Below are 26,369 nucleotides of genomic sequence, written 5' to 3' on the forward strand. Positions count from 1 at the left end.
TAGAAAGAGCCAATCAATTTATTTAATTTTTAAAAACAGATCAATAGTACAAAATGTACAGAAATTGCAGTTAAACTGTACAAAAATACGTCACTGATTTGACTTACGTTGTCAGCAGGATTCGGTGCAATGCCAACCACAGCGATAGTGTCGTTCTTTTCCCCACTGCCCTGCTTTGACTTTCATTAGTAATCTGCCCACGTGGTACTTAACATTAAAATTCCGGACCTAATAGTCTTTCTCACAAAGATTCCCAAGATTTCAGATTCTAGTGAAATATCTCTTCTCTTCGTGTCTCTTTTGCCACTTACTTGAACACATAGTGCAAGGCAGGTACTGCGTCTGTACTTGAAATGTATAGTATTTTATATTTGTGCATCACACAAAGAAACCCCAACTACCAATGTCAGCTTCAAACCTAATTACAGTAACACCGAGGGTCTCACATTCGGAGCACTGCATTTGAAAAGTTATTCAGCTAAAATCGACTTACAAGAAATTGTTATTAAAACATGATTCCGAAAGTATTTTTTTCATTGAAAAAGCCGTGCAGTGCTATTCGCTGATCAGTATTAAACACAAATGTGAAAATGAATATAAAGCAATTATAATGAATTTTTGGTTAAATCTTTGTAGATCATCAATTAAAAGAAAACATGAAATAAATAAATAAATAAAAATTCATAAATTAAGCCACTTTAGGTGAACGTGGTGGAATATTTAATGTTCTCAAAAAGTTCAGTCTCAGTCGGGACAATCAACCACGTGTCTTTGCCAAACACTGTAAAGTATAAATGGTGACAACTGCTGTAAGATTTATAAACTGAATGTTGTTTCTCTTTTTTTCTCATGTTTGTTGTAGTTGTATTCTCATGTTTGTGGTTGATCCGATGCAAAACATAAAATCAAGGTGGAATTGATACTTTAAAAGTGCTTGAGCGACTTTCTTCAGAAGGTGTCGATAGGGGAGCTTTTGTATGATTTGTCTTGAAGTCCATTGAGAATTTCCTTGGTGCCATTCTGCCACTGAAGAACCAGCTCCATTGGAGTTTTCTCTGCCTGTTGTGAACAAATGGAGAGAAACAATTATGGCGAAGATCACGCAGGATTACACGATTTTCAAGGTTTCATATTCTATGTTTTATTCGTATGTAGCAAGAGTATGTGGGATAATATATGGTTTCAGAGCAGTAAAGCTTGCAGTGAAAGTCATGCAAAAATGTCCGGCCTTAAGAAACGTCTCAAAACAACGGAAAGTGGTTTATTTTAAAATATTGCATCTTTAAACTATATATGACTTTTGTCTCATCATTGCTGGAGCAAAAATAAGCTTGTTTAGCATCATTTTCATGCTCTAAAAGAGGCCCAAGGTTTATCGTATGAGTAACAGTCAACGAAAATGGCATATTTGGTCACTTTGTGGCCTTAAAAAGTATTAATTCACTATATGGTGTGAAATAAACAAAATTTGTCATCATGAACACCTAATTAACAGGAGTCCTAGTTGGAAAGTAATGATTGTTTTTTAAAAAGAATTATAAAGTTCTTATTACACCCCTAAAAGCTGAATGATATATGGGAAGATTATAGAATACATATATTGGAATTGGTTGAATATTGTTCTAATGTATAAGTATGCAGCAAACGCATAAGGTATGTGGTAGGAGGTCTTGGCTGTAGGCATACAGGTCAAGCATTTGTCATGATTGCAAAAGATCTGTACAAAATAAGGATACTTTGTGAAACTTACTTTCTAAGCATAACATAAATCTATTCTGTAAAGTGCTCACTCAGAAGAGAACTGACTTCTTGACTCAGGCAGATCTCACCAACTCAGTGGGACTTATTTTATTGCATGCAGAAGGATCGAAAGCTGAGGGAAGCCATTGAAATTTGAGCCTGGGACTACAATGTTAAACACAGGCTCCGTAGTGGACATATCATTCCACTAAGCCACAAGCGGGAGCATAGCTCCTGTGTGGGGTGTTACCCCACCTCCCCCTCACCCACCATAAACAGTTGTTATGGGGGTCAGTAACCGACATTCAACCCCCACATTCCCTGCAAGGCTTGAAGCCTGACTTCTTCAGGGCCGACATTTCGACAAAAACACAAAGTATCCCTCCGAACAGCAAATAATACATGTAGCTGTAAAATTAACCATTATCAAAGGCACGGAAAAAAGGGAACTGACGTCAGCACGCCGGCAAGGGCCTCTTATTGCCTCGATGACGTCAGGCGGAGTCGGGCAATTGTGACGTCCTCGCTGATGTGCAGAGCTGGAAAGAAGTTTCCATTGAATGTTGCGCATGGGGAGAATTCATTAGGTGAGGAATCCACAGGTAGTTGTAACCATCAGAATGTCAAACTATCTTTCCTGTGATGGAAAGGTGTAGTGCAATGTAAATACTACTGGGTCTCTTCTTCACAGTAAGACGTAAGGAGTGGGAGAGCAAGCGAGAATAACATTGTATTTTCATATATTATATAACCGAGCTGGACTTGGAGCTATAAAACATGCCTGGAAAATGTTTAAATCCACTCCCTTATTGCACCACACAAGTGCACCAAGAGGGTGCAAAATCCCCACTGAAAGTTTTGGACCATCATGGCAACGAATTAGACTAAATCGTTGGGGTTTAATGATTCATTATACCGCGCATTTTCCAAATATATGAATTGTATTGAAAAAAAAAGAAGCCAAGTTTTTCTTCATGTTCTGGCACAGTACCCAAGAACTGAGGGCCATATTTATACTTTTTGACGCAAAACTGCGCTATCGCAGTTTTGCGCCAAAAAGATTAGCGCCGGCTAACGCCATTCTGAGGCGCCATGCGGGTGCCGTATTTATTGAATGGCGTTAGCCGGCGCTAGCAGACCGGCGCTGCCTGGTGTGCGTGGAAAAAAAACACGTACACCAGGCAGCGCCGGCGTAGGGAAAAATTGCGTTAGGGCGTCTTAAAATGGGGCAAGTCAGGTTGAGGCAAAAAAATCGCCTCCACCCGATTTGCGCCATTTTTAACGACGCCCAGACGCCATTTACATGAGTCCTGTCTTAGTAAAGACAGGAGTCATGCCCCCTTGCCCAATGGCCATGCCCAGGGGACTTATGTCCCCTGGGCATGGTCATTGGGCATTGTGGCATGTAGGGGGGCACAAATCAGGCCCCCCTATGCCAAAAAAAAAAAAAATAATTATAATAATTATACTTACCTGAACTTACCTGAATGTCCCTGGGATGGGTCCCTCCATCCTTGGGTGGGCAAGGGTGGCAGGGGGGGTCCCTGGGGGCATGGGAGGGTAGCTGTGGGCTCATTTTGAGCCCACAGGTCCCTTAACGCCTGCCCTGACCCAGGCGTTAAAAAGAGGCACAAATGTGGGGTTTTTTGCCCCGCCCACTCCCGGGCGTGATTTTTGCCCGGGAGTATAAATACGACGCATTTGCGTCGCAGTCATTTTTTTAGACGGGAACGCCTACCTTGCATCTCATTAACGCAAGGAAGGCGTTCACACAAAAAAATTACGCTCATTCCTCATACTTTGGCGCTAGACGCGTCTAACGCCAAAGTATAAATATGGCGTTAGTTTTGCGCCGAATTTGCGTTGAAAAAAACTACGCAAATTCGGCGCAAACGGAGTATAAATATGCCCCTGAATCTCTCAGTCCTTCAGTCAGTCCTCGAAAACACCCCCTTCACTCAACCTACTCAAGTTGTTTGTTTTGATCTTCAGGAAAGTTGAGGATGAGCTCAGAGTCTTCTCTATTTGTAGGTTTATGAGTCCAAGCAGACTACATTAAGCAACGTTATCCAGACTTTCAGATTCATATGTTCGAATGTCCATATAATTTACTTTCCTTTTGTGTTCCTAAACGTCAGCTTAAACCCTTTCCACAGCTTTGTGGTAACTAGAGTAGGGAGACCTTCTCTCAGGCACCAAAGGCCGCATGAGGTCATCGAGTTTAAAAAAGAGAAAGATCTTGTTGCAGGCGCCTTGCTGGTGGACTACTGACTGTACATAGCATCTCATTCAAAAGCCTTACTTTCATTTGCAAGCACCGCTTTTAACTGCTGACACTTGCCAGGTGACAAAAATAACCGTGGCAAAAAAAGACGTCCGTACTTGTCAAGTGATGAAATCCGTGTGAAATCCTAGCCACCTTTCCACAGCACTGATGTAACTATTATTCCTTATCATGGTTTGATCTGTTGATGCCTTCTTATGCATATTTATGTATTTCCTGCCTTTGAACCACATTTGCAGCGAAGAAGATAAACTATATTAATACAATATTTTCATTAGGAATATATTTTGAGGAATAACATTCTTGAGAACCTTAGCTGCTGTTCGGTGGATGAATTTAATTGTTTCAACTTTTCTTCTTCAGAGTTCAAATCAGTGAAAGTAATATTGTGTTTTTGGAAGGAATTGTGAATTGTTACTTTAAAAATACAGTGCTGTATTAAAGAAGCTTGTAATCATGAAAGTCGACCTTTCGGGCTAACACTGTAGTTGTGGTGAAAAGGGAATGTGGTTAACTTAGTGACTTTCAGATTTATCAAGAATTAGCTAATTGCAAGAGGCAGTCATTTGTAAAGTAAGTGCTTCTAGAGCAAAAGGTTAGGACATCGACTGGACACGAACAACTGTGCTAGTTCATTAGCTGTGTAATTTGCTGTTGGTGAGATGACCTGAACTGGGAGCCACATATGTGTGACGCGTATTGCGACCTTCACCACCATCTGTACGTGGATATGGGATCCATATTCCACCTGTATGTTGGGATAGCACTGTGGTTATTGCAAAAATGTTGCAAGACATAAGGAGGATCAAGATTGAGGACTTTCCCCAACACTCCTGTATGTTTATCTCAAGTACGAGTTCAAGCTGGAGATCTAGACTGAAAGATGGATGTTTTGTGTGAGTGGGGGAGCGTGGCTGGTAGATAATGAAGGAATTTACCAAATCCTTCTGGTCACAAGTTTGAATGCCCATATGGTGTTTGTGTAATTTCGTATAACAACCCTCTCTACATGCAAGTGTAATGTTTCATGGTATAGGATGTCTGAGGATTGATTGTGTATGTATGTACAGATTATCTGAAGCAGTGTACTGTGGATGTGTTTCTGTGTGGAAAGGGAGTAAAAAAATAGGATCTTCAATGAGGATGTGATTATGTGAAATCCTGCATCGATCACCATGTTGCAATGTCAAGTCATGCTATCTTCACAAATACCCGTGAGTGTTTTAATCAGTTAGGAATTTAAGAATGAGATTGTGAATCTAACTGCATGTGTTAGTTTGTGTGTGTGTGACAGAGAGAGGTAGGCATACAATATTGTGTGTCTACCCCTCTGGTTTACATCAAGGTATCATATTTATTATTCAAAATTACGAGTATCGGAGGGTCGACATGTATATGAAATGTGACTGAGGCAGTCAGTTGTGGTTTGTCGGTGGGAAAAGGGGCGAGGGGGCATGTAGTGGGGGGAACGACAAAAAAGGAATATAGTAATAATGAAAAAGACTTACCTTTCTCGCTGAGTCTCTCCTATCCACTCCGGTCCTACACTAAAGGCACAGGCTCCCAGTCTGCCCTGCGTTTAATCCTAATGCTGCTTTCATGCTGCTAGCAGCATGAAAGCAGCATTAGGATTGGATGGAGCTCCTAGCCAGGGCACTCCGAGGCACAGTGAGAGCCTCTGCCTGCTCTTTCCCACCAGGCAACACAGTGCCGGGTTAGAGAGAGAGCTTAGTGCACATGCATGTTTTGCCAGCCTGAAACAGCCGGCCAAACATACATGCACACTGAGGGGGAGTGCTGTGCACTCCCCCTCTGTCCCTGGAACTGCTAATGGCCCTGCCCCTTTTACAGTAAAACCATAATAAATATAGTTTATTGTGGTTTTGCTGTAAAAGTTTTGCAGCTACTGCTGCTGGCAGGGGTAGATGCTCCTCCACCATAGTGGAGAAGCTGCTTCTGGAGGCAGTATCATAAGTATGATCATGAGTATGTGATTGTCTTTATCTGCCATCAAATTTTGTGAAGCGCTATAATAATCCATTGAGTTTACTATTCTGCAGTTGAAAATATGAGAAATATAGCATTGCATACTACTGTCGGCAATACACAAGTTTCTAATTTTTCAGCAAATATGTAAATCATTTTAATCATCAGTGTAACATATATACACTATGTAAGGGAAATACCACTGGTCCAATCCAACTTTATGGCAACAAAAGCTTTGTCTGCCATTACCAGGTCTGAAGTGCCCATGCCTTGCCTGCACTGCAGACAGTGGCAGCTGCTCCTGATTTTCACTGCTGGCAGTACTTGCCATTTAAGATGGGCAATGAAATTGCGGCCTTTTCTGTAATGATCCCTTTTATGCAAATAAACTCGATTTTTCTATGGATAAATAAACATAGGGGTAATTTGAAAACATTTATCTACCTAAGGCTTTATCCTGTGCACTCAAGTTAATGCCATTGCCTTTAGATAAATAAGTCTTTCAACCAGACGATATTTACAAGTAAAACTTACGTCATTTTTGATTGTTAGGTTAGCCCCGTAAGTAATCAGCAGCCTCATCATTTTGTAGCGATTTAGCCTCACCCCGTCATGCATCGGCGTGTCTCCTTCCTGAAAGGACAAAGCACACAGTCAAACCTGGCTCTACTGAACACGTTTGCTAATGAAATTTAGGGCTGGGTAAATGAGGGTGACATTCAGGGGCGGCTCCTCCGCTAAGGCGAAGGAGCATCGCCCCACTGCTTTTAAAAGGCAGAAGGAATAATAAAATGATAATAACGGAGCGTTATTATCATTTTACTTTTCATCTGAGCTAGAGAAGGGCCGGGCCGGGCTGGAGTAAGGAGTGGTTTATGCACTAAAAGTGCGCATGTGTGTTTGGCTGGCCATGTGCGGCCGGCCAAACATACATGCGCACTTTGACTTTCTCCTCCCGGCTGTATTGCACATCAGGGAGGAGAAATTGCACAGGCCTTCACTTCCTCTGTGAGCGCCGGAGCAGGCGACTCACACCAATCATGACACTGCTGTCATGCTGGTGACTGCGGGTTTGTGATTGGCTGAGGGAAGTCTGGGAGCCTGTGCGTTTCCCAAGAGAAAAGGACAGAGGAGACACACCCGTCTCCGGAGGAAACAGGTGTTTGTTTTTATTTTTATTTTTGTTTTTTTCAATCCGTACCCCACTGCCCTCCCCCACCCCCCACCCAGCCACACACCTCCCCGTTCAGTGCCAGATGCCACTGAGGACATCTTGGAATTGTGACGCACATGAATCTATAAATATGATATCCTAAAGCAACAATCTTGTGCAGGAGCCATGACTAAAAATAAGAGGGTGTCTAGTGTCTTACTTGAGTGAAGCAAAGACACAGAAAGAAGTACAGAAGATTTTTATCATTCGAGTAATTGAGATACAGGATAGTGTGAAGTGTACTCGGTTTACTCACCCTGTCTTTGGCGTTCAGATCTGCTTCGCAAGCAATGAGGTGCTCGCCGCACTCGTACTGCCCCGTCCTCACAGCCACGTGCAGTGGAGTACTGAGCAACTGCGTTTTAGGAGAGAGTATGCAAATAAATTAGTGTTATGCATGCAAGGAAAATAAACATAAAAACACTTCACTACTAACATTCGTACTCAAGCCAAACTAACAATTTACTGTTTCAAAAATATATTTCATATTTTATATGTAGACGGAGAATTTATACGCGTTCTATTTCACAAATCTATATTAGTGTATAATGTTTGCCGAGTTTGGTAAATTAAAAGAAAATCATAACTTCCCGTCAAAATCTACAAAAAGAAAAATTACTTATGTGAAATAATATTGTATATGAAGTTAGATTGAATGAGTGACCTGGGAAATATCAACTTGCATGTTGCTTTCAATGCACTGTGCCTTTCAATACCTGTCTCCGAAATATTAGCCTTCAGGACACACATCATACCTTGTCTCGGGCGTTTATATTTGCTCCTTTGTTCAATAGAAGCTTCAAAGCATCCAAGCTCCCACCTCGGCAAGCCCAGTGAACAGCTGTGGATTCCAGCTGAAATTAAAATTAAGAATAGTTAGCAAAGAGATGTAGTTGGTTTTCATTATATCTACACCATTTAAGATGGGCACTTCATGACGTTTATTTTGAATACAAAGTTTATTTTTCCCTACCAGTTTTAAGTTTGCCAATTCAAGTATATGTGAACCACGTTTGAGAAACGCATTATCATTTATTTATCAATAAGTGAATACTGCACTCATCGACTTAATTAAAGCCAATGGAAGATCTGCTTCTCCATCCAACTGGATTTGATATTTTGGATTGTAATGCTCATTCCTGCTGCGGGACCATATTTAGAGATTAAATTGCACCACATAAGGAAATTCAGCGGATCACATTGAACTACCTTGGTTACTTAGACATTGACCACTACAGCAACTATTGTGATTGATTCACAGATGCTGTAAGCTGAGAAACTAAAAGCATCTCCACAATCTGCTTCTGCCAAGGTACAAACATCTTCCTACCCAGTGGCTAAAACTATGAGCGTGTCCCACACTAGTAGCACTGATCTGAAGGTCTCAGTTATGAGCGCCCAGCATTTAGGGATCCATTCAGAAACACCTGTTTGCACATGGATCACAAATACAGCTACAAGTGGTGGGTAGGCCATCCACTAGTGACTGGGTGCAATAAAGGCCACAACTTGCAATTTTCTCCTATCAAATTTCAGATAAATTTGCCAACATTTATCACGGAAAAAGGACCACTGAGTACCATGACATGCAGATGGTGGTGCAAATTTCACCCCATATTTGAGGGCAACACTTTTAATCTACATGTTTATTGCATCAGGTAAATTCTGAACTCCCAAGGCATTGGTTTTTTAATTAACACAGCCACCAGCGAGGCTCTTGTAGTCAAGGCCTATTCTCTGAAGCATTCTTTACTATCACCACTGTAAAAACATCCATCCTGACAATCCACCTTTCTTCTGAGCCACCTAATTCTCATCACCCGATTGATGGTGCCCACGATCAGCGCTATCAAAGATAAGGGTTTTGAATACCAAGACTGTATATTCTTGATCCCACTTCATGCCTCTTTAATCCACCACCAGATACTCAGACCCTTTATCCCACTCTTCCTTTTCATCCCTGTTTTCTCCCTTTGTCACAGTTTTGCACTCTTTCGCTCTCTCATTCTTTCCCCCTTTTGTGTTTTTTTTCTTACTTATTCTAGATAAAAGACTGTCCTCAAAAATGGCTGCTGATAGGCCCCCTCTGCAACCACCAGCCCAAATTAAACACTGCCCTTTATTCTCAAAAGGCTTTACAATATGGTGGTCTCTGGTCTCAAAACCCTGAATAAATAGCAGTTGGGTATCTAACCTAGATATGTCATGAAAACCACCATTGTTGTTTTCTGGGTTTACATTTTGTGATGGTAGAAGGGGAAGGCTCCCTGTCAGTGTGCATTCTTTCAGACTTGTTGGATGAATTTGACACAATTTTCTGTCACACCCTTCTGAAAATGATGAATACTAGGGGGCATATTTATACTCCGTTTGAGCCGAATTTGCGTCGTTTTTTTCGACGCAAATTCGAAGCAAAACTAACTCCATATTTATACTTTGGCGTTAGACCCGTCTAGCGCCAAAGTTCATGGAGTTAGCGTCATTTTTTTGTGTGAACTCCTTCCTTGCGTTAATGATATGCAAGGTAGGCGTTCCCGTCTTAAAAAATTACTGCGATGCATATGCGTCGTATTTATACTCCCAGGCAAAAATGACGCCCGGGAGTGGGCGGGACTAAAAAACCCGCATTTGCGCCGTATTTTAGCGCCTGGGTCAGGGCAGGCGTTAAGGGACCTGTGGGCTCAGAATGAGCCCAGAGGTTCCCTCCCAAGCCCCCAGGGACACCCCCTGCCACCCTTGCCCACCCCAGGAGGACACCCAAGGATGGAGGGACCCATCCCAGGGAAGAAAAGGTAAGTTGTGGTAAGTATTTTTTTCAATTTTTTTTTTGGCATAGGGGGGCCTGATTTGTGCCCCCCACATGCCACTATGCCCAATGACCATGCCCAGGGGACAGAAGTCCCTTGGGCATTGCCATTGGGCAAGGGGGCATGACTCCTGTCTTTGCTAAGACAGGAGTCATGTTAATGGCGTCTGGGCGCCCCAAAAAAATGGCGCAAATCGGGTTAAGACGATTTTTTTGCCTCAGCCTGACTTGCCCCATTTTTGGACGCCCAAACGCCATTTTTCCCTACGCCGGCGCTGCCTGGTGTACGTGGTTTTTTTTCACGCACACCAGGCAGCGCCGGTCGGCTAACGCCGGCGCTTATTTTGGCGCAAAACTGCGTTAGCGCAGTTTTGCATCAAAAAGTATAAATATGGGCCTCGGTGTCCCTTATTTTTGCCTTCAGCCACACAATGGACAGAATCACTTCAATGCGCCTAGGCTAATGAGTCATAAAATCTAGTATATTTTCATTTTCTTAGTAAAAAAATACGAAATCACGTACCATATCTCTGAATTCTATCTTTGCCCCGGCTTCTATTAACTTTTCTACAATGGTCATGTGTCCTTCTGAGCATGCTCTGTGCAGTGCTGTACGCTTGTACTGGAAAAAAAAATTGGAGAGCAAGAAATGTATTAATGTACAATTTAGATGTATATAAAACAATTATGATTATATTATTAACATTGGGAAGGCATCCTGCTTTGATGTGAAATATCTTACAATAAACTATGTAGTATATGATTTACTAGTAATACAAAATATGTGGTGCATATATAGCTCAAATCTAACTTTTTGTATTTTACATTAGTCGCTGTTGTCCTTAATTGATGTATTTAATTTAGATGTATGGAAGAAACGATGCATTTTTACTTCATAAGCCCCTTGGAGGCATGCTATATTTCCACGTGTATCTCTAAAAAAATCTGCATTGGGGACGCATGCGCACACATTTTTAAATGTGGACCCACACTTAAGCCAGTGCTGGTAATGTGTGCTGCAATCGGATATAACATCTCAAATGGCAGTGGTAAGAACAACCTTGGAAACATCAAGTATCAGATCCATAGAAGGTCAGATGATGGTGTAATAAGTGTTTGCTGTGCCACATGTTGTTTGTGCTCACGGGTAAGTTACAATAATTGCACTTTTGAAAAGCAATTTTACACCAATATTTGCACTAGTCCACTGGGGTAAAAATTACTCCACCGACGAACGGGTACAGGAATTGAATTTTTGCCACTCGGTCAGGGGGCTGATGGAAGTGTCACAGTAAGGCTGCCCTGAACTGGTGCATATTTGTGTAATCTTGCCTTCCAGCTGTCTATCTACTAGGCACCACTCGGCTATTTTAGTTTTTTTGCTTTTTTCTACTTTCTCCTTCATCTCTTTCTCTTTTACTTTTGCCAATTTTATTCTGATACCATTCTCTGCTTCCTCCTTCAATGGACCTCTTCTCGGATCTTCTGTTCTCTTCTGCAGCCTCATTGGTCTGGTGTCTTTTTCTTCCTCACCTCTTTTCCCCTTCCCAAATTCCACTCCACTTCATCCACTCTTCCACCTTAACCCTCCCACAGCAAACCATTTCCTGTTTTCCATCCATACACTTCTTCTTTAATATTTACTTTTCCAGTCTCTGGGTACCTCATTTCATGTCACTTCGGACGATTTTTAGTATTGGGCCTTTGTGCATCAGCCTTTCTGGGTGTTTCAGTCTTGGTTTACTGACAATGAACTAAGTAAGCTGACAGTTTACATTTGGATGTAATAATATAAACATTGAATTAATAGGAGATCTCAGTTACAATACTGTGTGATGCCACCAAAGCAGGCAAATCTGAGGGGTGTGTGTGTGTGTTTCTACACCCTTAATGCTTTTCATAGAACCATGAGTACCACCCAAGTGATTACCTTGAGACACCTACTGTTGGGTGTGGTGCAAACACAATGTTGGGAGAAGAGGGTGGGGCATGGAGAGATCTTTGGTAACAGGGAGATATGATGTGGTTCTTTCTTGAAGAATAGATTATTGTGGACATAAAACAAATGTATTGCCACGAGGTGTGAAGAAATGTAGAAATTCATTGTGGTTCATGCTGTTGGGCCATGCCTCGATCTGCAGTCAGAATGTGCAATCTTTGATCAGGACAGGTTTTATAATGGTTTGGTTGGATTTAAGGCCTCCAGTATTATTACATATAAATATTTGAGTGTGTTTGTAGTCTTTGAATAAATAGTAAGAGGCGTCCTGTATAAGCAACATGTCTCTCCTCCTTCTCAGGGCCATGTTGTCCTGCAGTGAGGCATTCTAATTTAAATTTGCCATTCTTGACATGCAAATGACATGGCTAGAAATTATTTTCTTTTGACCTGTTTTAAACAGCCTACTCTACCCCCATGTTGCTCATATAAGGTGTTAGTTTGAGAGTACATAAAATCTCTGCCTCACTTCACACATCCACTGTCTGAATGGCATTCTGATTTCCAAGCTCGTTCTATCTTTAGCTTATTTGCTTAGCCTGACATCTTCACTGCCAGGGTTGCAGACATGGGCCCACTCAATCTGGACAACTCAATCATTTCTATATTCATCGTCACTCATCAGGAGTCTCTGACAGGCAGTCAGACAGAGAGAGCTGTAGATCTCAGACAAGCAGAAACAGGTTGAAGATCTTTTATTGTAAGTGACTACTGAGTTAGACCATACCCCAAAATAAGTACGAGATGTCCCTTAGTTCTTGATAGGTTTAATAAGCCCCAATCTAAGTACGAGATGTCCCTTGGTTCTTGACAGGTTTAATATGCCCCAATCGTTTTTCTAACAAGGTGTGAGCTGGATATTTCATTTCATCAATATATAATTTGTATCTCTTCATATGATGATTTTGGGTGCCATTTTTAAGGCGCATTAGGTTCAAGAAACATCAAATAAGCAATATTTAGGCCTGACAATCACTTTATGGAAATGGAGAGCTTTGAAGATGACCCCTTTATGGCTATTATGTTGTTACTTGTCTGATGGGTGATTTACTAGAAGTCTTATGCTTTGTGTTTTATCTACAGAGACTCTCAGGCCAAACCTGCTAGAATTAAAACCTGTGACGCCCAAGTGAATTCTGTCCTGATCACCAGGGTACTGTGCCACACTACATTACAGTCAGAAAAACAGCTGGAAATCTATTCTGGTAGAGCTACATATCAGACAACTCTAACCACTTCACATTTAACAGGAAAATACAATAAAGCTCATACATATGAAACTTTGTCAAATAGATGTTGAATCGGCTATTTTCCAGTTTTATCTGTCTCACCCCATACAACAGGAAATGCCCCATGCAAATAAAATATATTGTGTCTAAAAAGTAATACCAAGTAAATAATGATGTTATGAACATATATGAATCAGATTGTGCCTTACACATTGGGTATAGGCTTACCTGAAGTTTTTCAATGATCATGGGTACTGTCATGTGTCCTTACCTTCTCTGACCTTGAGTAAATCTCACTAGACCTTTTCTTAGAGGCCCCACCTCCACACGCACAAAACGTGCGCATTTTTCATCTCCTCTGACACTCACAGCATTGTGGGTATCTTCTAGACATCCATGGAACATGGTTAGTCACCAGCTATCAGGTAAACAGCCTTTCAGTGCAGTCGATAATGGCACACACTGCTGGATTCCAGGAACGATCTCAAGCCTTCCTGTTCTCCCTTTAGCTCACTATTCCTTTTACCATGTCCTTGCAGCACCATGACCTCCCTTCTGCATGTACCTCTGGCTGCACTGTTCTTAGTAATTGTGTTTTCCCGCCGAGGTAACTTGAGCGTCATAGCACTACACCTAAACCCTAACCAATAAAAAGCCGCTGCAGCCCCTGGGGCTTGCCCAGCGTTCTGTAAAGACCCGGAAAAAATGCAAAAATACCTAAAAAGTGCCCAGTCCCCGTAATCAACGTGGAGCTATCCGTGGCATTCGGTGTGTCATTACTACACGGAATCTAGGTGAAATCTATGCAGTTCACAAACATGGTGCCACCGGAGCACCCGAGAACTAGACCGTGTGTTGCACCTTAGTAGCACACGCTGAACCCTCTGTGATGGAAACTGAGAAAGGGAGTGGTATTGACTACACAGACTCAAAGGGCCTGATTTAAACTTTTATAGCGCCGCATTTGCGTCAGTTCTTGACGCAAAAGGGACGCAAACTTAAAAAATTAAGGGGCGTATTTATACTCTGTTTGCACCAAATTAGTGTCATTTTTTTTTACTCTAATTCGGTGCAAAACTAACTCCATATTTATACTTTGGTGCTAGACCCCTCTAGCACCAAATCTATGGAGTTAAAGTCATATTTTGAAAGTGAAGACCTACTTTGCCTTAATGAGATGCAAGGTAGGCGTTCCCGTGCAAAGAATGACTCTATGGCCTTAACGCCATATTTAGGGGCATATTTATACTCTGCGGTATATTTATACTCTGTTTGCACTGAATTAGTGTCATTTTTTTTTACTCTAATTCGGTGCAAAACTATCTCCATATTTATACTTTGGTGCTAGACCCATCTAGCACCAAGGCCCTGATTTAAACTTTTTTTGCACCGCATTAACGTCATTTTATGACGCAAAAGTGCCGCAAACTTACAAAATATTGGCCCTTATTTATACTTTTTGCTGCAAAACTGCACTAACTCAGTTTTGCACCAAAAAGTTTAGCACCGGCTTGCACCATTTCTGTGCACCAGCCGGGCACCATATTTATGGAATGGTGCAAGCCGGTGCAAAGGGTAGGCTAGAGTTTAAAAAAATGACTTTAGTCAGGTGGGGCTAGCAGTATAGAAGAAGAGGGTTTAGCACCAAAAAATGGCTTTAGGCAGGTTAGAGTAAAAAAAAAATGACTCTAACCAGATTAGCGTCATTTTATGGTGCTAAACCTACCATGCCACATGACTCCTGCCTTAGAAAAGGCAGGAGCCATGCCCACCACCCCAGTGGCCAGCACAGAGGACAGGGGTCCCCTGGGCATTGCCATTGCACCATGTGCCATGTATGGGGGCCCATTTCAGGGCCCCCTATGGCACTTTCAAAAATAAAATGCACTTACCTGTACTTACCTGGGATGGTGTCCCCCATCCTCGCAGTCCCTCTAGTGTGGGTGGTGGTGCCCCTAGGGCCTAGGGAGGGCACCTCTGTGCTTATTCCATGGTGTTCCACCATGGAAATAGGGCCACAGGTCCCCTAACACCTGTCCTGATCCTGGTCTTAAAAAATGGGGCAAAGCAAGCTTTGCCCCATTTTTTGATCCCTCCCTTGCACCATTTTTACATGGGAGTATAAATGTGGTGTTAAGGCCATAGTCATTTTTTTGCACAGGAACGCCTACCTTGCATCTCATTAAGGCAAGGTAGGTTTCCACTGCCAAAAAATGACTTTAACTCCATATATTTGGTGCTAGACGAGTCTAGCACCAAAGTATAAATATGGAGTTAGTTTTGCACTGAATTAGAGTAAAAAAGAAATTACGCTAATTCAGTGCAAACAGAGTATAAATATGCCCCTTAGCGTCAAAAAATTATGCTAATCTGGTCAGAATCATTTATTTTGACTCAAAACTGCCTAACGTCATTTTTTTTTAAGCTAGCCTACCCTTTGCACCGGCTTGCACCATTCCATAAATATGGTGCCCAGCTGGTGCTAAAAAATGGTGCAAGCCGGTGCAAAACATTTTGGGGCAAAACTGCCTTAATGCAGTTTTGCACCAAAAAGTATAAATAAGGCCCTAAATTATTTTTTGTAAGTTTGCGCCGCTTTTGCGTCAAAAAATGACGCAAATGCGGCGCTAAAAAAGTATAAATCAGGCCCTGAATGCGTGAGAAATGTACATTCTTGTGATGATGCTCTCCAAATTAAATTGTGGCTTTTTGGTGCTGCACCATTCTTTAATGTGCTCTTCTACGAAAACAGCTTTAACCACTGACTGTCCATTGTCCATTGGACAGTTGATTTCCTGCACTTACATTAAAGATGCATAAAAACTCTTGTTTTGCCAGCAGTCCCTATGGAGATTTATTTGTATGTACCTGAATTAGAATTGTGCAACTCAACAATGCCTATTTAATTGTCATAGCAAGAATTATCATGTGATAAGCATCTTGCACGCTCATCTTTTCAGCACTTTATTCTCGATGCAATTTTATTCACATCTTTTGCAACAGGATGCATAATTAATTGTCCTATCTCTCGCAGGAAAAACGCGTATGTGCCAAATGCATTTGCTGGTGTTTATCTTGTTTCCTTTTTGTTTTTTTAGAGGGAGTGGATAAAGACAAAGGATTGATGTTAACTTTAATAAAGGTGATTTTTACACACAGAGACAATGTGAAATAATTATGGATTTCCATTTGCCTATTGTTAAGCCTTCTGCCTTCTACATTCCCCTGTCAGACATCCTCGGGTTTAGTCATACTCTGGTAAAATTCAGAAATGCATAAAGGAATTCAGTCTACTTTGTGTGTCTTTGAAATATGTGATAAAAGCAGAAACCCAAAAGTTCAATCTCGACTTTTGCTGTAGCAGCAAGCTAAAAACTGATTTGCTTATGACATGTATCTGTCTAAAGTGGAACAGGGGGTGAAAAACAATGCACTGAGATGCTGCTTGACCAATCATCTGTGGCTGAGAATAATTCAAGCATTCCTTCCATCACTTTGTTGCTTGTTGTGGTAGATGCCCTAAGTGCAATGGGTATGTCTAGATGTGGGCCCCCTTCCTCACTTGCCTTAGGGCTCAATCTGTACTTCACTGACGAAGCCTAAGTAGGCTGAAACCAGTCTGGGTTGCTGGTGTTCCTAGCTGGAAGAGACCCTGCCTCCCAGTGTGGGGATGACTGTTCCTAATGGAACAGAGCCTAAGTTGGTTTTAAAATGCCTAGTCTCTGTCTAGAGTGGCACAGTGAGAAAAAAACATGAACTTGCATTGCAGTCACACCTCAGCACTGTGAGCTCAGTGACATTCATAGGAGAGATTCTATTCATTCATGTTAAGAACTGAAAGGGTCACACATTCCTGGTATTTCTGCCTCTAAGGTTATGTGCTGAAGTGGTCAGACACTCACACCTGGCCAGCAGCGATACTTTCAGGTCACGTGTACACAGCCATAAATGAAACAAATCACACTGAAAAGGGACACTGCTCCCTAGGAAAGATAAGCAAGGAAACATGTTGAATACACAGAGTTGGTGCCAGATATACTTTGGTTGACTTTATTTAACAACTGGTCCACAAGGGTGAGCAATGGACACATGGAGCTTCCACACTAGTATCCTTTGAAGAGAATGCTGTGTCTCATTGTTAAATCTTGATAAAATGTGACCTTTCCCTGAACAATGATCAAGGTCTGTACTAGCTGACATAATAATAATCTGCGAGTCAGAGGGTTTGAGGTCAACAATAGCTTTCATGCTGTATTTTTCTGTGACCTTAGAAAAAGTCTTGTATGTGGCTTGTGAGAATATATATCTATATATATATATATATATATATATATATATATACACATATATATCGTTTGCAGAAAACCTTTTGGGAAAAGATTGATGCTTTCTGTAAACCAAGTATTTGTGATTCACTTTCATTAGGTTTGGTACCAGCATCGGTCATTGAGATTTACACCTATCCGTAGTGAGCTTTTGGGCATCGGGGTCTGTTTTATGGTCTGGCATGACAGCACAGCAGTTGCCAGACAATAATTATGTGAGTATCACCAGGAAAGAAGCTTTGGCTCCACCTACATGTTGGGAGCCAAGAGTACATGTGTTGATTGGGCAGAAGTTGTGTGCTTCTATTAAATAGTGCTTGCTCTCCAAACAGCTGTAGTCATTTGTTTATTTATCCAGCTCCCTGAGCTTGAACCTTTAGGGACACACACATGCCACTGCAATACTATTAGGGTGTCTTAAATAACTAGATAATTTATGGCGTTTCTCTCTGGCAGAAGCACAGATGAGAAGGAGGCAGTCATTAACGTGCATGTTTTTTGTTTGGCCTGGCTTCACAGTGCATTCATTAGCTGACCTATTGGCATTGCCAATGCTTGTTACTGTTAAGTAATGGCAATTTAACCTAGCCCACAATTGGTTGCTGAGGATTTTATTTCGCTCATAGGAGGTTGAGGAGCATCACTGTGAATGGTTAGATGTATTCTCTCTCAGACATTACTGCATGATGACTGTGACATCCTCTGATTGGCCAGCTCCTCTCGTAAACTATATTACTATTGCCAAACTGAGGCAAAGCGAGTGAACATCATTACATACATGGTAAGTACATTTTATTCACTTAGCACATGGATTAGCGTGAACAGGACGGCTGTGTATAATGTAAAAAATACCTCGTCACATGCATTGGGATCCCCTCCATCTGACAGGAACTTTTCAACTACTGGCACCTTATTTTCCAAGGCAGCTTTCAAAAATGTGACCACGTCCACAGATTCAATCTAAGGAAGGATGGGATATGTGAATGAATGTCAAGTCATAAATAGTCTTTTGGAATGTCAACACTGCAAAGCAGAACAGAAGCTCCTTTAAACAAAACACTTACTATCACTTCTGGCTCTGGTTCTTTCTCCACTGGCACTATAACCTTCTTGCATTTTTTCCGTTTTTTGAGTGTAATAATAGTTTGAAGATCATCTAAGTTTTCAAGTTTTGGTCTCTGCTCGAGTTTCTTCTTTATGAGCTGAAAGACACATCCATTTAATTCAATATGACATGCGTGTTTGTGGCACACTCTTCTTGTTGCTTTGTGAAAGAAAATTGCAGATATTTCTTCTTTTCACAGAAAAACTTGCAGCTGCATTCCTCTTCCGACTGCCCTAGGCCCTCTTTCTCTGTTTAATTCTATCTACATGCACACATACTCACTCAATGTATGATAATCTGGCTTTAGGTCAACACCTTCCCTCCCTCCTTTTGTTTACAGGTCCCCATTAACCATCCAGCCTTCATGTTGTATCAGTAAAGCATCCCTTCCTTTTATCCTCCTTGTCATGATGAGTATAAGTCCTCCATATGTCAAAATCTTACAGTGAAGTAAAAAAAAACTTTGATTATTAGAGGCAAAGGAGATTTTTTTCTTAGGCCATTTACTCAATTTGGGAATTATTTCTGCTTGGTATGCAGACTGTTGACATTCAAGTGCATTTATACAGTCTGTGTCGGGTTCATTGTTCCAATCTTGTGTCTGGGTATTAAAATTACACTAGGTAAGTCCTGAAGAGCTGATAACTTGTAATAGTGATTGGGCTAAGCTTGACTGATGAACAGAGCACACATACGCATTATTTAAAATTTAGGAACAGTGGTACTTTGATTTACATGTTTAGTTTCTTAGGCAGTTGGATTTAATAATAATGCCCACATTTGCGTTGGTGAAATATGGCCTGTTAGACACCAATAAAATTCCTTAAATACATCTGAATTCTGTCTCCGTTGAAAATTACTTTCTTCAATTTATATTGGTGGAAAGCCTGCTTTACAATATGCTGCAATGATGCAAGAGTGCCCAGTTTTAAAATGTTACTTTTATTAAGTCATCATACCTATTTATGGATTTATATACAATCTTAAGAGTCATCAGTTATGATTTGTTTTTTACAGTTATGATTTCTTTTTTTATTACACCAACCAGCCAGTAGGTACTCCAGCTATGACACAGAGGTAAAATATACAACTAGTAAAGTATTTTTTAGGATTAAGAAAAAGCACAAAGGTTTTTGCGGGACAGCTGGGGTAGGTTTTATTAAAAAAAATAAAAAAAACACATAGTGTTTAGGAATCTCACAAAGTTTGCAAAGTAAAAAAAAAATGCTGAATAAAAGTTATGTTAAATGTAAAGTGCGGACAAAAAATATGTTTAATGCGAGAATTCTCTCACAAAAAAGTTTTTCAAGAAAATGCTTTTCAAAACTGTATTTTTTTCAGAAAACCTCTTCTGCAGTTGAAGCCCAGCAACTCGGAAATATTTCCAGATTGCATGAAGTGCACCATATTCACCTAGCTAGAATGCCCTACCATTTACTGGAATTTGGTAACGAAATATATGTCTATATTCCAAATCCCCGAACTGATTTCGATTTGCTCATTCTCTGTGCTAGATAATTTCCATTGCAACCAGCTCGTTGTCTGACAGAGAAGTATAGTAAAGACCTTCCCTTCCATACTGGAAACCTAGCAAAAGTCTCCATTTCAGACATATAGTTATCTTCTGTTTTCCTCTATTTCACAGCTTGGTCATAATTATTTCTCTGCTCTTGAATTTGTTTAGAGTTATTTCGCTTTAACTATGTCATTTCTGTCTCAGTCTGATTTATTTGTCATTTGTCATACCAGAAAAAGCAGCATCCTCTTTTAAGGTCAGACTCACTTTAGTATGTCACAATATTTCTGTCATCAGAAAAGCCCTGCTTTTCCAGTAGCGATTAGAACATCAGAACTCAGGAACAGAGTTGGTCATTTTTGACACTTTGTGTACACAGCAGAGCACTCAAGCTACGGGTTTCACCAAACTGGACAAAGTATGTGCAGCACACTAGAACCAAACCAGCAGCAGCAATGCAGTATACAAATATCAGTACAATTACCTACTCTAATAGTGGGAGTGATACTGCGTTTAAGGAATATATATTTCGTTTATGACACTCAAAAGACGACCTGTGATCACTAGTGAGGTGCTTATAGTCAGTAGACTACCTGCATTCACTGTTAAGCCAAATATATTCCTTTTAAGACCGTCGAAAGTTACATGTTCCTGCTTAAACACTTGTTTCACATAAACAGGTAGAAAGTCTGTGTTTTAGGACACTTTCTTGAACAGTGTGAAAGAGCAGAATTGCTCTCCCTGCCCTTGATGTTAACAGAACATATGTTGGTAGTGTGGAATAATGCACACTACAATTGCAAACACCCAAATACAAAGTCCTGCAAGGTCCTTTGGAAGAGATCGCGTCTATTGCATCTTCAATAGTCTGCTATGGTAGCTGTGAAAGTTCTACTCTCAGTAATATGGGGTGGGGGAGGACTTGAGAAGCATATTTAGAAGGCAGGCAAATAAAAATGCAAATGAACCACTCAGAACTCCAACATCCTGGGACGGGCTTTGATTATCTGTGGAAATGCAATGTACAGCTTTAAAAGCAGAAGGTCCTGATTAAGTAGTCTCATAAATTATCAGGCAGCATAATGTCACACCACAGCCTGATGTATCATCTCTCTTTAGAGACAAAAATAAATGTAGATTGTGAGACAATGTTTGTGAGTGTGTGTCTGCAATAACAAAATGTTTCTCTTTTACATGGTGTTTTGGTGATCCTACAACAATCAAACACAATGGTCCCACCATACCTCTGCCTTTAGTTGCTTCTCGTCTTTGGAACTGGTGTTTTCCAGGGATGGCCAAGATTTGCGAAGGGGTTTCAAATCCTCCTGTTTCTCTAAAGTTACAGCACTTTCGTATTCCCCATTCTCAAGGCCACCTGGGAGGAACTCCTGTGTTGCTGAGTTTTCATTCTTCTTTCCTGTGACCTTCAAATAGGAAACGTTATCATGAGTTGTAGGTACACAGAAGTGAAAACAAAGCCAGACCCTGGCCCTTTATTCAAAGCTATAACTTTTTAAAATGGAAATGCAGTGTGTCTCTGTCCGGTAACTTAATATGCATAAAACAGCCCATCTCCAAGGCCCAGTGGATTTAAAAGGTGCATTTGAGTGATACATACATTTAAAGAGGGCAGCACAGTGGTTAACTTGAATTAATACAGCAGATGCTCTATGCATTGCACACAGATTTTCTTTTTAAAATTATAAGCAACTAAGTAATTGTTGTCCGAAGAATGGAAGAAGTCAAAATTTGATTTTGGTACTCTACACAGCTACCATTTTAAAATGTTGCTTCAAATCCAGACCACATTGTTTCACACTACATTGGGAATGACTTCTTTGAGAAGATTTTAAACTTCTCGAGGAAGTGTTCCCAAAGCACATTCAATATCAGTTCGGTTTACAGTTTCCCACTTTCTTTGAGGCAAATCTTTTCTCTTACGCCTAGTTTTTAATTTTGGAAGACATAAAATACGCATCTCATAATCTGACCAATATTACAAATCTAAATTGTACAGTTTCAGAAAAAAACACACAGGTTTGGTTATGTACACTTTAGTAACAAAATTGTAAAATTCAGAATTCTAAATATGAAGGTAAAAGACTGAGCTAAACTATTTAGTTTTCTTCCTTAAAAGTGCACTCTTTCTACCATAAAATTAGGCGAAACCTACCAGTTCTTCCACTTTCAGCATCATGGTTGCCAGTTGCTGCCCGTGTTCCTCTGCGCAGATGAATCCCCTAAGTGGCAAAGTCAGATCTTGGTTGGGTCTACGAGTTAGCGGACTTATATATTTGTGAGGCCCCTGGCAGAGTGAGGTAATATTCCTTCCAGGGACAGCGCGCGGCCAGGCTCATCCTCTGCGGTAGGTGTGTGCTCATTCCAGACATGTTAAGTTGCCAGATCTAATGTCCCGTCTGGAGACAGTGAGTTCAGGGGGCGGGAGGGGCAGCAGAAAAAAAGATGACACGATCGTCCAGCCTCACCACACTGAATATTTGAATTGATATGAAATGTGAGCCTTTCATTCCACTGGCAGTGACAGAGGGGCTCAGCAATGCCAGCCATCCCGCCCAGCACATGCCCGAAGAGACAGCTGTGTGTGGGTAATGTACCATATCTATTTGCTGACTTTCAAATCAGGAGAAGCTGCCGGAAAAGGTAAATGGGCACGCACTTGTGGCCCGATCTTTCTGATAAACAGACACTAGTTGGCATTCTGGCCAAGGGACTGTCACTGTCTGTTTAGATTCTATTCATGGGCATGAACACGCCGGCAGAGGAAGCCGTAGAAGTGTTTGGCTGGTGCTAAAAAAGACGAGCAGCGCGACGAGTTCAGTGCAAGAAGTTACTGTCTACGTAATGAATTTATAGTGTCCTTTGTCAATGGTTATAAACAAGTTAGCACCCTGTAAAAACGCTATCCCGGTAGGAGCCATGCCAATACTCGCCTCGGAATTACCAATACTGGTGGTTGCGGAAAATCCTCCAACTGGAAAATATCAGGGTTTGCAATGTTTTGGGAATATTACGAGTGTTTCTGCTTCGATTCTTTGGTGTCTTCCCCGGTTCCTTGCCACAGAGATCGAAAGAGATAATCTCTTGTGAAAAACCAAATCTTCTAATTACACGGGCTTGGGAATTCCAGTCACCCATCCCATCTGAATTTATGGATCAATAAATTAAGAAATGGCTAAGATCAGGCAGTCATTAAGCAGCTCCCTTTAGTAGGCATCGCTCCATGTCATCGTCTTGAAATTACTGAATGTGGCGTGCAGCACCTAATAAAATGAGTACACAGTGAATTACTATATATTGTCTTGTGAGTTTCCTTTATTTTATGAGGATCTGATACGACATAAAAGTCTCCATAGTCTATAATACTTTGAGGCATAGTGTCTCCAGCACAGAAAGGCTTCAACATCACTCATTTACAATATATGGGATAAAGTATTCCCTGTGTTTCCAAGTAAAATCTTGTGTGGGCCCACAAGTCAGTGGTTAGACTTATTAAAAAGTATTCCTCCCATCACCTTTTGTGTGTTTGTATGTTTTATGTAATGCCATAAACATGGTCGGATTGGGCTGAAAAATTGGCCTATGCACCCAAAAAAAGTCGCCCACTTTTGCAGATCGCAACCTTTCATGAATCATTGTGTGGTTAGCATCAGGAGCTTATTTAGCAGAGAAATGTGCGATAAATTATCCTTTTCAAAGTTTCAATGGCCAGTAGCATCATCCAAGACTGGTAACACCATTATTCCATTACAGATCACCCGCCTGTCTTCTGACACATACCTTCAAGATAATAAAGCTCACACCGCCAGGTCCCTGAATGTATTGCTGTCTCTCAGATACCCAAGCCCTAGCTCACCATCGGATCTCTGGCTCCCCTGTCAGGACCCACTACACCTGGTCATCCCTAGGTATTCTTCTAACTAACATGGACTCAGACACTCACCCTCACTTCAAGGACCCATAGGTTCTGCGCATACTCAAGACTTGAGGTTCATACTCCCTATTAGTTGGTGCCTAAACTACCAACTTATCAATAAAACCCGTAAGCTCATTTCCACACTTTGGTCCCCTGACGATACTGCTCAGACTCAGCTCTCTGGAGCTCCAGCTCACTCTCAGGTGCATTTGGATTTCAGCTAATCTTCTGGTCACCTGATTTCCCTGTTTACCCTTTGGCTCAGTAGCTCTTGCACACTCATACCGAAAAGCTTCAGGATACCCTCAGTTCACTGAAAACCATGTTCGCTAGGGGATTTTTCAAAGTTTAGATTTCCACGTGCTTCCCTTCCTGCTTGGCGCATAGTTAACACCAGGTCTCTAATGCTCTTGTTTACTCTCAGTGGGCATTGGAGGTGAATATTTGCTTCAGGGGTATTGTTTCCTTTAGGTGCCTGAGTCTGCAGCTCTCCCTCAGCTTCCTGAGGTTTGGGCTCACTCTCACTTACCCAAAGTCTTGCTCACTCTCAGGTCTTAAAGGCTCCTGATTGCACCAATGGCTTCTGCCCACCAAACATTACCCAATTCTCCTAACTGACATTTACTTGTGGCTCCTTGCCCTACTCATTATCACATAAATTCCTTCTCAGAGGATATTGATCATTGAAGCCCAGGCTAGCCGTAGGTCCTTGAGATTCCTGCCCATCTCCAGGCCATTAAAACTCCTCCTTATTTCCACATCTAAAAGTTCTTGTTTACCTTCTGAGCACTGACTTTCCTGGAAACTGATTTCCCCTTAGGCTACTGCCAATCCTTAGGTAGTCAGAAAATTCCCTGCAAAACGTCAGGCATTAATAGTTGTACACATCTAAGGTTTTTATCAATACTCCATTTGGATGTCATACAGAGAGGCCTCTCAGCATATCTTGGGGGTGTAAAACAACTGGTTCTTGATTACTTCTATGTTGTAAGAAGAATCATGATCTGAATCTGCTTGACATGCTACAAAAAATCACGAAGCCTTTCATGTCATTTTCTATATATTGTCTGTACCCTTGCTTACTGCTGCTGACCCATACATACAAACAGACTTTCTCTCCTTTTTCTGGCACTAATCCCTCTCTTCCCTTTATTTACTCCCTCATTTCACCACCACTCTCTCATTCTCACCCAGTGCGTCTATTGGATTTTCTGCTTCTCTGTCTCTCCAGCTATAACACCAACTTTTCATTTCCTGTCTCCTTGCCACAGCCTTACTCTCATTTCCCTCGATCCATTTTAATATTCTCCTGTCCACTCGTCCCCTGGCTCACATTTTCCACCTCTTTTTCCTTGTCTCTCTCCCCCTTATTCCCTTTCAAGTCCCTATTGCCCCCCAAATCTCTTTCCATCTATAACTTTCTTTCTCTGTATATACATCTACCCTCTCTCACCCCTCTGTCTGCAATGTGTGCTTTTTAAATTCTTTTTCTAACTCCAATTTCTTTATTCCATACTCTCACAAATTATCCCTATCTTCTGCTGTGCTTTTTCTGTGTCACTCATACTCATTTTCATCCGTCCCTTGGACTCCAATGTGTCTGTACTTCACTTAGGGGGTCATTCCGACCCCGGCGGGCACTGCCCAAACACCGCACCGTGGTGAAATGACCGCGGCGGTGATCACAACTTTCCCGCTGGGCCGGCGGGCGATCTCAAGCAGTTCGCCCGCCGGCCCAGTGGGAAAGCCCCAGCAAAGATGAAGCCGGCTCCGAATGGAGCCGGCGGATTTGCTGGGGTGCGACGGGTGCAGTGGCACCCTTCGCGATTTTCAGTGTCTGCTCTGCAGACACTGAAAATCTTAATGGGGCCCTGTTAGGGGGCCCCTGCAGTGCCCATGCCAGTGGCATGGGCACTGCAGGGGCCCCCAGGGGCCCCACAACACCCGTTCCCACCAGCCTACACCGCCAGGAACAGGCTGGCGGGAAGGGGGTCGGAATCCCCATGGCGGCGCTGCATGCAGCGCCGCCATGGAGGATTCCCTTGGGCAGGGGAAAACCGGCGGGAAACCGCCGGTTCCCCTTTTCTGACCGCGGCTTTACCACCGCGGTCAGAATTGGCCCGGAAGCACCGCCAGCCTGTTGGCGGTGCTTCCTCTGCCCTCTGCCCTGGCGGTTACAAACCGCCAGGGTCAGAATGAGGGCCTTAATGTTATATTCCGTTGTGTTCTACT

General features: G+C 41.8%; 1 protein-coding gene across 1 annotated transcript; it reads right to left on the reverse strand.

Annotated features, from left to right (window-relative positions):
- ANKRD1 (ankyrin repeat domain 1) lies at positions 1 to 22,530 on the reverse strand. The gene is made up of 9 exons (XM_069239869.1): positions 22,377 to 22,530; positions 21,448 to 21,627; positions 18,647 to 18,784; positions 18,435 to 18,542; positions 10,553 to 10,651; positions 7,979 to 8,077; positions 7,480 to 7,578; positions 6,545 to 6,643; positions 1 to 1,059 (listed from the first exon to the last, which is right to left on the reverse strand). The coding sequence occupies exons 1-9, from the start codon at positions 22,398 to 22,400 to the stop codon at positions 949 to 951; spliced, it is 957 nt and encodes a 318-aa protein (XP_069095970.1). The 5' UTR covers positions 22,401 to 22,530; the 3' UTR covers positions 1 to 948.
- Positions 22,531 to 26,369: the final 3,839 nt, after the last annotated feature.

This window comes from Pleurodeles waltl, chromosome 6 (genome assembly GCF_031143425.1).
Source record: "Pleurodeles waltl isolate 20211129_DDA chromosome 6, aPleWal1.hap1.20221129, whole genome shotgun sequence".
Taxonomy (NCBI): Eukaryota; Metazoa; Chordata; class Amphibia; order Caudata; family Salamandridae; genus Pleurodeles; species Pleurodeles waltl.

Excerpts from the sequence above, each read along its gene's own strand:
- ANKRD1 (XM_069239869.1), bottom strand. The coding sequence starts at position 22,400 with ATGATGCTGAAAGTGGAAGAACTG. Across the intron at positions 10,652-18,434 it reads ATCCCAATGCATGTGACGAG|TACAAGCGTACAGCACTGCA; the intron begins GTATTTTTTACA and ends TTTTTTTTCCAG. Across the intron at positions 1,060-6,544 it reads ACCTAACAATCAAAAATGAC|GCAGAGAAAACTCCAATGGA; the intron begins GTAAGTTTTACT and ends TGTTCACAACAG.